Source organism: Eucalyptus grandis, chromosome 8 (assembly GCF_016545825.1).
Source record: "Eucalyptus grandis isolate ANBG69807.140 chromosome 8, ASM1654582v1, whole genome shotgun sequence".
NCBI classification, from domain to species: Eukaryota; Viridiplantae; Streptophyta; class Magnoliopsida; order Myrtales; family Myrtaceae; genus Eucalyptus; species Eucalyptus grandis.
Genome location: NC_052619.1, coordinates 57,023,809 through 57,039,539, shown reverse-complemented (window position 1 = coordinate 57,039,539; position 15,731 = coordinate 57,023,809). Strand labels below are relative to the sequence as shown.

Below are 15,731 nucleotides of genomic sequence, written 5' to 3'. Positions count from 1 at the left end.
GGCGATGGCAGCGGCCCAAAACGCTGCTTTGCCAAGACAAGTGCGGCCGACATGGTACAAAAGTTCTCCTATATGTGTACATCATCCCCATGACGTTGGAGAATTGGGGACGAAGAGAAAAAAATAAACGAAATATGCAATTTTTTTTTTTTTCGCACGTATGTCTCTCTCTCTATATATATTTATAGTCGCCTAAAATGGTTAATTTCCTCGCTATAAACCTCCAAGAGAACCTATAAAAGTGGTTCACTTTAGTTCTTCATTAACGCCGTTAAATTTATAGTAGACGGACAAAAAACAATGTTACATATAATAAAAATAAATAACCACATTGCATTTTTCTTCACGAAGGCTAATGAAGTTATGAAACGATTCAAGTATATTGAAATTTCAAATTTTAAGACCTAACAACTTCGACGAAAGTTCAAGAATTCAAATGCGCTACCATGATAAGTTTTAAAAATTTGCCACGTAATTAAGCATATTTTTTCATTTAACCGTTGCAAATGAATATGTCCTCATAAAAGGAAGTGCTTCCTCCTAGACCAATCGGAAGGGCAGGGTTGAAGTGTCAAATTAGGAAAAAAAATTTATTCTCTTTTTATTTAGAGAAAAATTAATAATTTACAAATTATTTTCTAGAAAATGATTGTATATATCATTTTAAAATATTAATAAAGATTATTTTCATTATTCAGCAATAATTTTTATCTAAAATTTTTGTAAAAATACTTTTTATTCATTAACTTTTATAAATAATATAAATTATCATTTTCAAAAAAATTTCCTTTAAATTATTTATTTCTCATGAAATAAACATCATTATTTATATCCATCTTGTGGTGGCCGAGTTGGTGAAATCAAACATTGGCCACACAAGGCTGGGGTCGATTCCCCAACTTATCACGATGTGCCATTTAAGTGGGTTGCCGTGGGTGGTGAGTTCCCGTGCTAATGCTTTAGGTTTACTAACCTGGGCTGTACGGTAGTTTCTAGATTATCAAAAAAAAATTATAGCGGGCGATGGTTAAGACTTGGTACCCCATTCGGGGAAGGGTTCGAGACTCCGCCCCGTCGCTTCAATGCAAAACGCCGACTGTATGGCGGTTTTTGGATTATCACAAAAAAAAACAAAATTATTATTTATATAATAAAAAAAATATATCGAGTCGACCTAAACTTTTTAGAGCTATGATACCGAACCGGTTCACTGATCGGTTTACCCTGCATCGGACGAACTTCAACCTCGTCGTCTTCTTTGTTCTTCTCCTCTTCTCCGCCTGCTACTGAAACTCATTCGCCAGGGGAAAGCATGACATGAGACGGCTTCCTCCTCTAGCTTCTAGGGCTTCCACCGCAGTCACCGCCCTCCCCGACGAAGCATTCGCTCCCAAGAATCTCGCCCCAAGTAATCCTCCCTCGAGGTCCCAACCCAAACCACCCGTTCGGCGGGAACGCATTGGCAAAGCACAGGAAGCGCCGGGCAGAGGTAAGCCTTTGCCGCGCGACGCCTTTCCTAGGAAAACCCACGATTCACGTGACGAGCAGATCGACCGCGGTTACATTTCTCGGGTCCTCTCGAGAAAAGACTGGTTCTTGCTGCTCACCCACGAGCACCGAGCGAAGAGGGCGGCGCTGAGCGCGCAGTCCGTCGCGAGCGTCTTGCGGAATCAAGAAAACCCGGTACACCCTTTGAAATTTTACATCTGGGTATCGGGTTTCAGCCCCGCGCTCGCCAAGAATCGATCGGTGAAGGCTGTTTTGGCCGATGTGTTGCATAGGAAGGGCCCTGTTGTATTGTCGGCTGAACTGATTCGGGATATTAGGGATTCTGGCGGGCGGTTCACGGAAGATTTGCTTTGCGTGTTGATTGGCAGCTGGGGCAGGTTAGGATTGGCTAAGTACTGCGATGAGGTTTTTGGGCAGATTTCGTTTCTGGGGTTTAGTCCGACTACTAGGATATATAATGCGGTGATTGACGCGTTGGTGAAAGCCAATTCGTTGGACAAGGCTTATTTGAAGTTCCAGCAGATGGCTTCTGATAATTGCAAACCGGATAGGTTCACTTATAACATACTTATTCATGGGGTTTGCCGAGCTGGCGTGATGGACGAGGCGCGTCGCTTGGTTAAACAAATGGAGGGGATCGGTTATAAGCCTAATGTGTATACGTACACGATACTTATTGATGGTTTCTGTAATGCAAAAATGGCTGATGAAGCCTTCAAGGTCATAGAAACCATGAGGAAAAGCAATGTGCCTCCGAATGAAGCCACTATCAGATCATTGGTTCATGGAATGTTTCGATGCGCTGATGCCAAGAAGGCATTTGAGTTGTTATGTAGCTTTGTGGTGAAGGAACCAGGCTTGATCAATTCAACTTGTGATACTTTGCTTTTTTGCCTTTCAAACAATTCTATGGCAAGAGAAGTAGCTGGTCTTTTGAGAATGTTTGGTGATAGAGGTTATGTCCCTGATGGTCCGACTTTTAACATGGCTATCGTTTGCTTGGTGAAAGGCTTGGATCTGAATGAGGTGCTTGAGCTACTTGATAGATTTAATGAGAGAGGTGTGAAGCCAGGGTTCAGTACTTATTATGCACTTATTGAAGCACTATACAAGGCAGGAAGGGTTGAGGATGGTGATCGGTACTTAAATCGGATCTATGAGGATGGGCAAGTCTCAAATGTCTTTTTGTACAATATGCTGATTGACTGCTTCTGCCGAACCAAAATGCTGGGCAGGGCACTGGAAACTTTGAGAGAAATGCAAAATATTGGGATTGCACCTAATCTCGTGACTCTCAACACCATCATTAGTGCACATTGCAAGGAAGGAGACATGAGAAAAGCCCAGGAACTGCTGGAGATGGTTTTTCAGTTTGGTTTTAAACCTGATGTTGTCACTTTTAGTGCAATAATTGATGGATTTTGTAGAGTAAACAAGATCGAAGACGCACTTGATTGTTTTGCAGAAATGAAGGAGTGGGGCGTCCCTCCAAATGCTATCACTTACGGCATATTGATCCGATCCTTGTGTTTTACTGGAAATGTTGGGAAATCATTGACACTGCTAAGAAAAATGCAAGCAGATGGAATTAGTCCAGACATTTCTTGTTTCAGCGCACTTATTCACAGCTGTTGTAAGATAAATCGTGTTGAGAGGGCTAGGAAGCTCTTCTTTTCAATGTTGACATTGGGTTTGACTCCTGAAAAGCAGACCTACAATGCTTTAATTAAGGCATTGCAGGAATCAGGGCGAGCTGATGAGGCCAAGGAGCTTCTTGCCACGGATGGAAATGGATGTGCACCTCATTAGAGTGCAAGCAATTTTCTAGAGGCCAAAATCTGATAATGACAATTTAGAGAGGCAAACAATAGAGAGTAAAGATATGGATAAGCAAGAGATCTTTTCAAAAGTTATCTCTATTGTATAGGGGAGGTTTTCAAGGATTGTTATTACTGGAGTTTCATGAGTATGTTCTCCATTGTAAAACATCGAGCCTGAAGGCAACTCAACTAGATAACATCTGACGTTCTGTTTTCTTGTGGCATTCACTACTTCAAGAGCTAGAGGTACTTTTAAGAATTCAACTCTGTGGCTATTGATACAGTTCTCAATTATTTGTTACAGAATTGCTTTTAAGTTCTGCTGGAATTTTGGGTAATTTATTTGAGCGAAATTTAATTGTTTGGACAATTTAGCATACAAACCATGTTAGAAGGAGTGTGTGTAAATTCTGAAGTTGAGCAAATTGTGGTAATATAGTTCCTTTCTTTAATTTGACAATCGTATATAGGATGGCTAGTTCTTCCTTTAATGGGGAGTCTCAAAAGTTCTAAATGCTTTGAGATATTGCGTTTATGTACTTAAGAAAGACTAGCATTATCAGATCTCAATGAACTTTGAGTCAGTCACAAGATGGGCTTGGTAAGCTTTGTAATTCAAGTATTTAGCCTTGGGGATTCCGTAAGACAGTGTCTAGTCATCAGTCGGGATTATGATCCAGTTGGAAATGTGACACTGATCATTCCAAGACATGTTCAGCAACTTCAGTTTGTCAACAAAATTAGTGATTGAACTCAATCTTTGGGTTTAGCTATCTATTTTCCTTCTATACCAGTGACAGCTTCTTGCCCAGAATTTCATTTTTCAATTTTTCTCAGCTTACTTAGTATATATATTCTCTGCTACCAAGACTGTTAACCATGTTGGGATGACCAATGATTGTCGCAGCATTTAGGATGTGACCTCATAAAATTTGGGAAAGTGAGTACCATGAATTTAGATGAGTGCGTTCATGCAGCATGCACTGTCCATATTCAACAAGAGTATTAGTCCAAAAATAGAGTCCTGATGCTGGCTAGTTAAGGTAACATGAGGCTATCAACATGTTTTTGTAGGTTGTGACATTGGGTCATACCTGTGAAAATCGAAACCATATCCTGATGGTTGTTGCAGAGTTACCAGAGTCATGTGCTTTTGATGAATAGTATACTGTTTAAGTCGCGTGTTTTATTTTCTTGTTGAGTGTGTAATATCGTTATATAAAATTTAGCAAACTATTGATGACAAAGTAACTAAGTGAGGCCTCTTGCTTTACTTGCAGCTTGAATCTGGTTGCTTTTTTTTCGGTGGGCAGAAGAATCCAGAAAATAGCTCTAACCGTTGATCCAACTGATTGTCATAAGTAATTTGCCAAAGTCAAGGACTGGAAATTGTGAATTGGCATTGTCTCACAAAGGCGAAAAGTGAACTTCAATCATGGGAACGTTGAATACAGGAAGCCACCCTGATATTCTGTGCTTAAAGTTGGCTTTAGGGGATCGGAAGATCAATGTTGTCATACGAAGATGTGCCAGACTCATTCCATAAGCTTCCACTTCAGAAAACTTGGTTACTTGGCAGAAATGAGAGCTGCCCCGGCGGGCTTTGCACGGAGAAGCATGATAAGAATCTAAAATTAATGTGGTTAATGACCATGGATATTATACTGTTTACATTGTGTGTAATGCGGATAAAGTTCACCTGTACGCCATCACCGTTTAGATTATTTGATCATCTTAATCCGTGGACAGATGCAGACTGAGTTTCTTGTGGGCATGCTGTACCACATTTGTCCCTAGACATGTTAACTGGTTTCGAGAACGGAGAACATCACACGTGGGGGTTTGGTCTACGTCTTTTACTAATAATTTATATCTCTGCCCTTTGTTTGATTTGAATAGATGAATTTTAGCGTTTTTCCATCTAAATGGTGTATCAAGTTTCCAGAAGAGAATCGAGCGTGTCGAAGAATTTTCCGTTGTAACCTTTTTTCCCAAGATGCGCAGGTATGACCACTTGGTCCATATGTGCAAATAACTGGCTCTCGTGCGGATGTTTTCTTGGCTCACCCAAACTACTTATTAAATCCCCTGCTCGTGGGACGTAATCTCTACTTGTAGGAGAAGGAACAGAGAATGTAACCGCTAAAGAAACATGGTAGTTTGAAATTTAGCACTTGAGTTAAATGCCTTCACCAAGTTTTTGCGTTTGGTGGCTGGCAATCCAACTGCTCTCTCTCTCTTAAGTCATCCTTTGCCTTAAATGTCTTGCCCAAAAGAAAGTCTGATTCAGTTCTCTTTTTTTTTTTTCCAAACTGAACCTACCTAAATTGTGCATTTAGGCAACACTTAATGTCACGCAAAGGAGGCCATCTTTTTTTAATTTGCATCTGGTATATTCTCTACTCACCTGTCGATTGAAAATTTCGCTTGTCCAGACTGGTAGGCCACGTCCAGATGGTCAAAAAGTACAGAAATGAGAGAGACTATAGTTGGGTAATCTATCAAATGTGTGACACAAGCGGGGGTCATTTTCCAGGTTGATACTTCTGGGCTTAACTCAGCACTGAATTTACAATTTAGCATCCAACCTGACATTTCCAAGGTTTGGTACGACCTCAAAGTTATAAAAAGCAACTCAAATATAAACTTGTCTTGTTCCATCCTTGAGCTTCAGTTTTTCTGCAAAACTTCTTCAATGGCATTGCCAGTGAGGAGCAGATTGAGGGTCTATGCCTTAACTCTTGCATGTCTATCTGTTTTCTGCTGCAACTTTGGTATGTGATGCTGAATATCTTCCCTCTTTTTTCCCTTTATATAATATGAATTTCTTTTTTTAGTTGATGCTCAGTAGTTATGTTTTGCCATGGTTCACACAGGAACGGCCGACGGGCAAGTGACTCCGGTTGGAGGTGGCGGTGGATTTAATCAGCCAGGCGGCGGGATAGGAGGTGGATTTAATCAGCCGGGCGGCGGGATAGGAGGAATCGGTGGTTTCAATCCATCAGGAGGTGGAGCAGGAGGGGGAGCAGGAGGCGGAGTAGGAGGTGGAGGAGGAGGCGGAGTAGGAGGTGGAGCAGGAGGCGGAGCAGGAGGGGGAGCAGGAGGTGCCGGGGGTGGTTTTAATCCATCGGGAGGCGGCGCAGGAGGGACCGGTGGAGGCGGGGCAGGAGGGTTTGAAACACCTGAAATCGTTGCCAAAGCTTTGCTTTGCTTCGATGACAAATATGTAAGCAGAAGTTAGGACCTTCTTAACATAACAATGCTAATTGCTCATTTGTATTGGACTCTAAGCTACTGGTTGAGCCTTCCAAGTTCTCCAGAGAGAATTCGTCAGTGTGGTGTAGTTCTTCTGGTCTGACATGGTGTTGTCTTTATCCTGTAGATCTATCAGAGCTGCGAGGAATCCTATAGGTTGGATCACAGTGGAGATCTCCATGTCCCTCCCGAATACACCGATGAGTTTTGTAACGGACCGTGCTTGAGCGAAACGAACTTGGTGCTCACATGCATCGACGGGATCGTGTCAAACTTCATATTTGACAACCACGCGACGATAAAGGACATCCAAGATACGATCCATGAAGGATGCAGCCATGGATCTCAAAGAGGTTGGTTCCGCCAACTTTGCTAGAACTGCTTATGTAATTGTATCACCATAACCTGACACGATGCTACTGCTTGCGCACACATTCTCTTCACTGGCAAGTTTAATGGCGAGTTTAATGTGATGAATAACAGTTCATGTAGTTAGTCTCGGGGCTTTTGAAGATGATGCCTGTTTGCAAACTCATCCACAGATACCATTCCACACTGAACACATGATATTTACCAAAGTGAAATTCACAGCATGCTCGACGTCCTCTCAGCATCAATGAGCAAAATTAACGATCATTAGCTCTGTGGTTTTGCAGGTGACTTCAATGTGGCCGAGCACATTCAAGCCGGAGGAGATGGTGCACCTAAGGATTCCAAGCAGGCCATCTTCTCCATCATGATGGTGGCTATGGGGTGGTTGCTTCTTCTCTGTTAGTACAAGATGATGTGCCTTAAAAGAGAGTTTTTTATTTAGTTTTGATATGGACACAGAGTATATGAACGGTGTATTGGAATAAAGCATACTTAGTACTTTAGCCATGATGTGAGGCAATGTATATGATATGATGCACGAGGATTAGTGTAAGGGCACAGATCAGCTTAGTGCCAACAGCAGCCATTGGTCGCCACCTGTCCACGTGTCGCTCGTCTAATTGTTCTTCCATTCTGTATTTGTGCGTTCTATCTCGTCTTATTTCTTTTGTCTGTCAAATAGTAAATGAATCAGAAAAGTCTACTCGTTCACTATCTCTATCCTTCATCGGTTAATCTAACTAGTCCCGATCCCTTGCCGCCACTGCCACCGGCACCTCGCTCCCAGCAACCACCATGCTCAGCGACCCCTTTTGCTCTCTCTCTCTCTCTCTCTCTCTCTCTCTCTCTCTCTCTCAGTTGTGTAACTCCACGAACATGGCCAAGGTAGATTCACGGGCCATGTCACGAGCTCATCATGCAGCCGCTGTCATGACTTCAGGCATGCGGCAATGTCCTCTCGCCCACCGCGAGCGACTCGCCTCTCTCGAATTGGAACATCTTACTCTGCCTTCCTTCAGCATCCATTGATGAGTCAAAACTCCAGCAAGACTCCATACTCGTTTGTTTCAACAAGATTGAACCGCAGAGAAAGGTTTTTAAGGCTGAAGAGAAGCTGTTCTTCTGTCCTTCACGTTCAGATCGTATAGTGCGCCTATCAAGATGCGATCTGGCTTTCTTTAACGTGATAGTTTCCGCCCAATTGCGTACGTAATTGTATCATCTGTTCAAATTCCGAAGAAAAATAACGTATGTTAATCATATGGTAAATCAGCCTAGAATCATAAACGACTACCTTCTTCATATCACAATAACACCATGCGTGTACATAACGTCAGTCACAGCACTGTTGAAGCAAAATTATCACATTTTAACACTGCTAAAAGATAAATTTAAAGTTGCCGGTGGGAGGAGGAGGAGCATGGCGGCCGGGGATGATTGTCATGGGGCGGAGGTGGAGGAGGACGACGTGCCAAGCCGGCAAGAGGAGGAGGTGGCGAATGAGCATACCTGTTTCGGTTTTCTTATTTGTATTTTATAAGTTTTTATTTCTTAAAACTCAGATTTATTTTTGATTTTTTTTTTTTTGGCCAGCATCATTAATTATTTAAATTTGTTGATTTATTTTAAAAAAATAAATGATAAAATTGCCACATTGGTGCAACAATTAAGCGCCGCAGACATGTCGTCCACCATGTAGGATTTTTGGTATGAGAAGGATGATGGTGGTGATTTTTATCCCTTGGACGAGCGTAGGTGATTTTTCGAGACATTTGAAAATAGAGATCATTTCATTTTTCTAATGTTAGTATGTGATTTTCTTTTGGGATTTGGCCTATTGATGTGGAGTCACAAATTAGAAAATGTCAATTAATTGCTCGAAAAACAAGGTTTAATATGAGCAAATTATCCGGTTTCTTTTACAAGAATTTTTTCTATTTTATGAGTTTTAGAAAATAAATGAAGATATGATCCAACATCTTATAAAAACTTGGGATCGGTAATTAGGTAAACACATATCAAGTACGTAACTTTACACCAATGGAATACACTCATGACGGTATTCTTTTGAAATATTGGCAATATCGAAGAAATTATAATCCATCGTCTGTGAGCTGGTAGTGTTAAAATTTGATTATTCAAGCTGGGTACATTGAAGAAATTATGGGTAGAGGTACTAAAAATCTCCTCAGAAAAGTTGGACCGGCACTCTCAATGGCTGTTGGACTTTGGCGAACTACATTGGGCATGGTTAGTCTCGTTCATTGGCGTCATTAAGAACGGGAGCAGTTATGGGAGTCGGCACCAGCGAGAACATCGACAAAGCAGAGCAGTTATTGATAGGGATTAGGGAGTCGAAACTTTCGAAATAATTTGAAATCAAAATAATAATCGCCAAAGAGTAGTTACTCGTAGGATATGGCTATAAATAGCCGACGAAGCATTCATGGCTATAAATAGCCGAAGAGGCATTCGTGTAAAAAACCTTTTGCCAAAATCGACAATCAAACTCTTATTTCATTAGTTATTTTTCTTTTATTGCACTTCTTTGTTCAATTGTTCATTTACTTTTCTCCTGTTTTCCCACATTTTTGTTGGCCCATAGTTTAAACAAGTTGCCTCCTTTCTGAAACGACACAAAAATCCATTTCAAACAATAAAATTGAAGCTTCAATAAAAGATATTTGTCGAGAGAACCTTTCCTTGACGAAGACACCTAAATTGGTAATCCTCAAAATTAGATCAAAGTAGTTGGTTTTGGCCAATTTCCATGGATGTCAGTTTGGTTCCTGGTTCCATAAAATTAGAACCGGGGCTAGGTGGTCCGGTTCTTGATTCCAAGGATGAAAACTGGACCGCTCAGACCAATTTAATTCTTTTAATTTTGTAAAGAACAGCATCAATGCCCACGTGTAAAATCCTAATCACCTCTCACACGCCTCCTCTTTTCCTCTCGGCTTTCAATCTCGTGCCTTAATCTTTCCCTCTCTTGCCGGACTCGCTCTCTCTCACTCGACTCTTAGATGCCGGACGGTGCACGTTCACAAGTCCAAGGCCTAATCGCTCCTCATCTTCCCAAGGCCCCGCCTTGGTTTTGACAGAACTACGAGTCATTACCTCGCTCTTTCCAAGTCCAAGTCCTAATCGCGCCTCGCCTTCACAGATCTTTTCGCTTTGCCTAAGTCGCTCGCGCCTCGCTTATCTCTCATTGGGGGTTATTACTCTTCATGACCTGAGGATCAAGATTTATGCCTTGGCTCTTGCACTTTGGATTGCTCTCTCCTCCTTGTACGGCCAATTAGAAATGCTAGAGCGGGAGGGCGCAGATCCATTGAGCAAAGAGGTGCGGATGTCAATTCATGCTTCTGCTTTAAGATATGCTTGTTGAGTTCAGTCCCTCGCCAGCCATTTTCTTGGGAATCAGACTAGATTTCTCCGGTTCGATTCCAAGAATCGATCAATTTGATTACAATCATTGAGGGAAATTTGAACTTGAATGGTTACAATGCTAATCACATCTTATATTGATCGTATATAAAGTTTCTCAAAAGCAAATTGAAAGGCGATAAAAGCACCTTTGCTAACTAAAGAGAGAGAGATCACCACTGTGTCGAAATGTGATTGCGAAAAGAACCTCCTTTTTTCCGGCGTCCTTTCCTTAACAGGCAAGTCTCCCCCCATTGAAATGTCGAGAGAGAGAGAGTGCGATTTCTTCGGGCAGTGAGCGTGATTGGAATTGGAGTCGGCAACAACCGCCACGAGACTGGAGGAAGATGAAGAATGATTGCATTGGTTCAATTCCTAAATGGGAATTGGATTGTCCGAGAATCGATCATTCATAATGACTACAATCATTAAGGGAAATTTGAACTCAAATGGTACAATGCTAATCAACACATGTTTCCAATCGCTCTTAATAAGAAGATGGTACAATCGTATGATAAAGTTTCTCAAAAATAAATTGAAAGGCAATAAAAGCACCTTTGCTAATGAAAGAGAGAGCGAGAGATCACCACCGTGTCAACATGTGATCGCGAGAAGAACTTAATGGACAAGTCTCCCCCCATTGAAATGTCGAGAGAGAGAGAGAGAGCACGATTTCTTCCACGATTACTACGGACTGGAGGAAGATGAAGATCGACGTCAACTCAATCGCTCGGAGGGTCGAGGTCGACAGTCGCGTTCCCCTCCACGATTACTACCGGACCGCTGACAACCTCCTCAAGCAGGTGCTTCCCGGTCTCCCCTCGCCACGTTCGGCGTGCCCGATTCCGCGCTTCGCATTCTCCCTCGCGCCCTTATTCGCGTCGAATCGGTTTTTGTCGCGATTCGGAATCGGAGAATTTGAGGAGGGTCTCCGCCTCTTTACTTTTTTATTGCCCTTAGCTCGTGAACGAGCTGAGGTCCGTGGGTCCGTCACTCTCGTGCGAAGAATGCAAGTAACCTTCGATGACCGTGCTAGTAGGAGAGGGCGATTCGTGGAGTTGCTGATTCGGTATTCTTTTTTTGAGTGTTTTTCTGTGCAGATATCACTGTATGAGATGTGCATACGTGAGGGGTGCATTTGCTTATTAGATAAATGCTACAGTTTGGCATCTGAAGTTAAATGATGAGCCTTTACCGGCGCAAACCGTGATGGGGATTGCACAGAGTTTGATTTTGCATCAATCCGTGTGAAGTGTGAACTCCCCCGTCGTTTCGTACGGCAGGGGTGTGTTGTCTTGTCCTGTTTGTTTAAGTAATCGCCTATTCGGAGGAACAATCTTTTTTTTTTTTTAGAAACATCTTTTTCTATTTCTATTTTTAAAAACAGTTTTTGAGTATTTAGAGCGTTTGGAAATTATACAAAATTTCTGTTCCCAAAAAAAAAAATATGTTTGGTACGACTTTATATATTTTTATGACTTATAATTTATTTTAATTTATTTATTATTTTATCATTTTATTTTTCTTTTTCTTCCTCCATCCGATCAGTGACCTCGAAAGAGCGTCGCCGGCCGCCGACAAGGTCACCCCGATCCTTGTCGTGACTGGGTGAGGTGACCTCGGGGCGAGGTGACCTCGAGCCTTGCCGTGGCTGGGCGAGGCTTGGGGGCCTCGCCGTGGTTGGGCGAGTCTCAAGGGGCCTCATCGGTGGCCGACAACCTCGAGGCAACCTCGCTAGGGGTGGTGACACTCCAGCGAGGTTGCCAGGCCTTGTCTGGCCGGTCGCTAGCCGGCAAAGAAGGGAGGAAGAGAAAGGACAAAAAGAAGAGGAAGAAAATAAAAGGAAGAAAAAGCTTCATTCTTGATTCTCCATTCTTGAGTTTCTTAGGAACAAGAAGTAACTTTTTTTTTGTTTATTATTTTTGTTCCAAATATGTTTCCGAGAACAAAAAAAAAACTTATCAAATGCATTTCTGTTCCATTTCTACTTCAGGAACAAAAGAACAAAAATACTTGTTCTTGAAAATGCTAGTGCCAATTGAAGTCTTTTCAATCTGAGAGGTGCTGGAACTTGGAAAGAAAGACCAACTTCAATTTTTTGGAATGACGGGTCTTATTTATGATTGGCATTTATGCAATTAAAAATGAGTTGTATTTGCGCTTGGTTTATTGCTACTTTAGAATAGGAAATAGTTCTGTCATCAGGTTTTATGTGTGGGATTTGTTGAAGGATAATGAGCATCATTTGTTGTTATTGTCTATGCTACTTTTCCTGGGGCATGGTGTTCTCAGCATTTTCTTATTGTCTGTATCTTCTCATTTATGGTCTAGGCAAATGTGTACCGGGAGGAGAATAATATCGTGGATCTGTTTATCATTCTTCTGAGGTTTTCAAGGTAAAAGGCTTCGCGCCAGGCCATTACTTTGGTTCTATTCCTTTATTGAAAGTATAAATGCATTATATCTTTGATATCTTTCAGCTTGGTGTCTGAAACTATACCGTTTCATCGAGATTACCGGCTTTGGTGTCCTAAAGAAAGGTCGACTTATAGAAAGGTGAAGTATATCGGTGCACACATCGTTCATTCATCTAATTTGAGAATGTTGGACGACATTTTTAAGTTCAACTCTTGCCTTATCTCAGCAGAAAGTGTGTGATGTCCTAGACGAGCTCGAATCCTTGAAACCAGAGTTCCAGTGTCGAGTGGATGAGTTAGAAGAAGCTGATGCAGGGTCGCAAATGCTTGAATTTGACAATTCAGATAGAAATGCATATGCCTCTAGGACATTTCCACTGGAATGGCCCTCCACCAGTAGGAGTTCTTACTCGAGCACAGATAAGAAGGTTAAAGAAGGCTTTTCTGATGTACAACCCCAGTACAATCACATAGCCCTCATTAAATTTGTCATGTACATCGTACAAAAACTTGCTTTGATGGGAAATTTTCTTTCAAACTGTAACTTTTTCTTGCCTTTTTAGGCCAGATAATCTCACCGTTTGAAAGATTAACCTTGTCTAGTGATTTGTCCGTTGCTTCTGGAAATGTGGCCATTATCTAATTGACTTATTGTTTGCTGCAGCCTGATAGCTTGGCATCTTCTTCTCTTTGGAAATATCAAAATGACCAAACTCAGAGTTCGTTATTGAATACCATGCAAGTTGACAAGCAGTTCCAGAAGCCGTGAGTATTGTTAACATTATTTAGATTATGTTCTCTTGTGTTGGCAGAATTCGTGCTCTTATTCTTGGAAAGGAGATGTGAATATTGTATTCCTATTTCTGCATCTTGATTTTAAGGATATTTTTCCTTGATATTTTTCCTTTTATGTTTGCTTGTTTCCTTGATTGTAGCAACCTTGTTTCTACACTGGCGAACTGGCGAACCTTGTTAAATTCTTGTCTTTAGTTGTTCTTTGTTTGTTTTCGACATGGTATCAGAGCGGGAGTGAATTGACCCGTTCTTGTTTCTTATTCTTGTTGCTATTTTTTTTTTTCCCAGTTGTTCGTGCTGCGGCTCCATGGCCAAATCTAGCAACCCCACCAAGGGTGCTGTGCAAGACACAAATGGCAAAAGGAAGAAACGGTGGGAAGAACTTCGGCCGTACAAACGTGTTACTCCAAATGTTCGCAACCGTGTTCAACGGGAAGAACAAGACAGGATTGCTAGTCTCAAGCCTGAATTTGGGGAGACCAAAAGAGATATTCTCATGCGAACCGAGCTGCCGTCCTTCAATACTGGGTGTTCCGCCATAAAAAATGAGGAAACACGGAAGAGGGCCGTGGCGGCAGATTCAAAGGTGAAGGCATCCGTTAATTTGCTGACAAATTCAGCCCCTTATACTACGTCCAATTTCTTTCTGTGGCTGTTTGTTTTTTGTGGCTTCTTCTTTTTTCCTGCTCACTAGAAGCATACGAAGTGATATATGGCTGGAGACGTAAGCTTACGGCACTGCTTGATCGTTTTTGCTTGTGTTATTGTGAGGCTTGCATGACTTTGTATCTATGGTTTGGATTTGTATTGAAGGATACTGCCAGATTTACAACTTTTCTTCAGCATATCCAGTACAAATATTCGAAACGGACTCTGATCAAGGGTTACTGCCAATTTTGTTCCACATTGCTCGATTTTGAATGCTTCATCGTTCCACATTGCTCAATTTTGAATGCTTCATTGCTCAATTTTGTTCCACATTGCTCAATATTGGAAATGGACTCTGACAAAGGTTTATGTATTAATCATATTGTAAATCAATCAAGAATCATAAACGACTACCTTCTTCATTGCAATAACACCTTGCATATGCATGGGCATAACGTCGGTCACAGCACCGTAGAAATAAAATGATCACATTTTGACACTGCTAAAAGATAAAGTTGCTGGTGGGAGGAGGAGGAGCATACCAGTTGGGGGCCGGCATCGGTGGCCGGGGATGATTGTCATGGGGCGGAGACGGAGGAGGACGACGCCGCGATGACGCGCCAAGCCGGCAAGAGGAGGAGGTGGTGAAGGAGCATACCTGTTTCGGTTTTCTTATTTTTATTTTACAAGTTTTTTATTTCTTAAAACTCAGATTTATTTTTGAATTTTTTTGGCCAACGTCATTAATTTTTTAATTTGTTGATTTGCTTTTTAAACTTTTTAAATGATAAAATTGCCACATCGGTGCACCAATTGAGCATTATAGCCACGTCAACCGTAATCTAGGATATTTTGAATGAGAAGGATAAGGGTGGTCATTTTTATCCATTGGACAAGAGGTCACTTCGTTCCTGATTGTAAATATGTGATTTTTTTTCTGAGTTTTGGCCTATTGATGTGTCGTCACGCATTAGAAAACTTGATTAATTTCTTGAAAAACAAGGTTTAATATGAGCAAATTATTCTGTTTCTTTTACAAGGAAAAGGTTTCACTCCACGGGTTTCAATAAACAAATGAAAATATGATCCAACATTTCATAAAAACTCGGGATTGGTAATTAGGTAAACGCATATCAAGTACGTAACTTCATATCAATCGAATACACTCACGAAGGTGTTCTTTTGAAGTATTGGCAACATCGTAGAAATTATTTAGCCTAGGTAAATCAATAAAAATTACAAGTAGAGGTGCTAAAAACCCTTGTGTAAAAGTTGGACCGACACTCTCTATGACCATTGGAACGTAACGAACTCCAACGTGCATGGTTAATCTAGTCGATTGGCGTTACTTCAAGTCCATGGGAACAATGTTTAATGATGACAATACTCAAATTCAAGTACTAGGGATGAGCATATAGAATCATTTGAACCGGAAGCCGACAGAACCGGATCGGTTAATTTTGAGTGGTTCCCAAAGGCGTCAATTCAG

General features: G+C 41.4%; 3 protein-coding genes across 3 annotated transcripts; all 3 read left to right on the top strand.

The window, feature by feature from the left end:
- The first annotated feature begins 1,216 nt into the window (after positions 1 to 1,216).
- On the top strand, positions 1,217 to 5,225 carry LOC104415221 (putative pentatricopeptide repeat-containing protein At3g16890, mitochondrial). The gene is made up of 2 exons (XM_010026472.3): positions 1,217 to 3,575; positions 4,610 to 5,225. The coding sequence occupies exon 1, from the start codon at positions 1,318 to 1,320 to the stop codon at positions 3,316 to 3,318; it is 2,001 nt and encodes a 666-aa protein (XP_010024774.2). The 5' UTR covers positions 1,217 to 1,317; the 3' UTR covers positions 3,319 to 3,575; positions 4,610 to 5,225.
- Positions 5,226 to 5,964: 739 nt separating this feature from the next.
- On the top strand, positions 5,965 to 7,670 carry LOC104415219 (major prion protein). The gene is made up of 4 exons (XM_010026471.3): positions 5,965 to 6,103; positions 6,206 to 6,555; positions 6,712 to 6,937; positions 7,241 to 7,670. Exons 1-4 carry the CDS (start codon positions 6,025 to 6,027, stop codon positions 7,357 to 7,359), a joined length of 774 nt encoding a protein of 257 aa, XP_010024773.1. The 5' UTR covers positions 5,965 to 6,024; the 3' UTR covers positions 7,360 to 7,670.
- Positions 7,671 to 11,078: 3,408 nt separating this feature from the next.
- LOC104417542 (AMSH-like ubiquitin thioesterase 3) lies at positions 11,079 to 14,426 on the top strand. The gene is made up of 6 exons (XM_018860471.2): positions 11,079 to 11,185; positions 12,714 to 12,778; positions 12,863 to 12,938; positions 13,027 to 13,248; positions 13,464 to 13,564; positions 13,883 to 14,426. The coding sequence occupies exons 1-6, from the start codon at positions 11,087 to 11,089 to the stop codon at positions 14,286 to 14,288; spliced, it is 969 nt and encodes a 322-aa protein (XP_018716016.2). The 5' UTR covers positions 11,079 to 11,086; the 3' UTR covers positions 14,289 to 14,426.
- Positions 14,427 to 15,731: the final 1,305 nt, after the last annotated feature.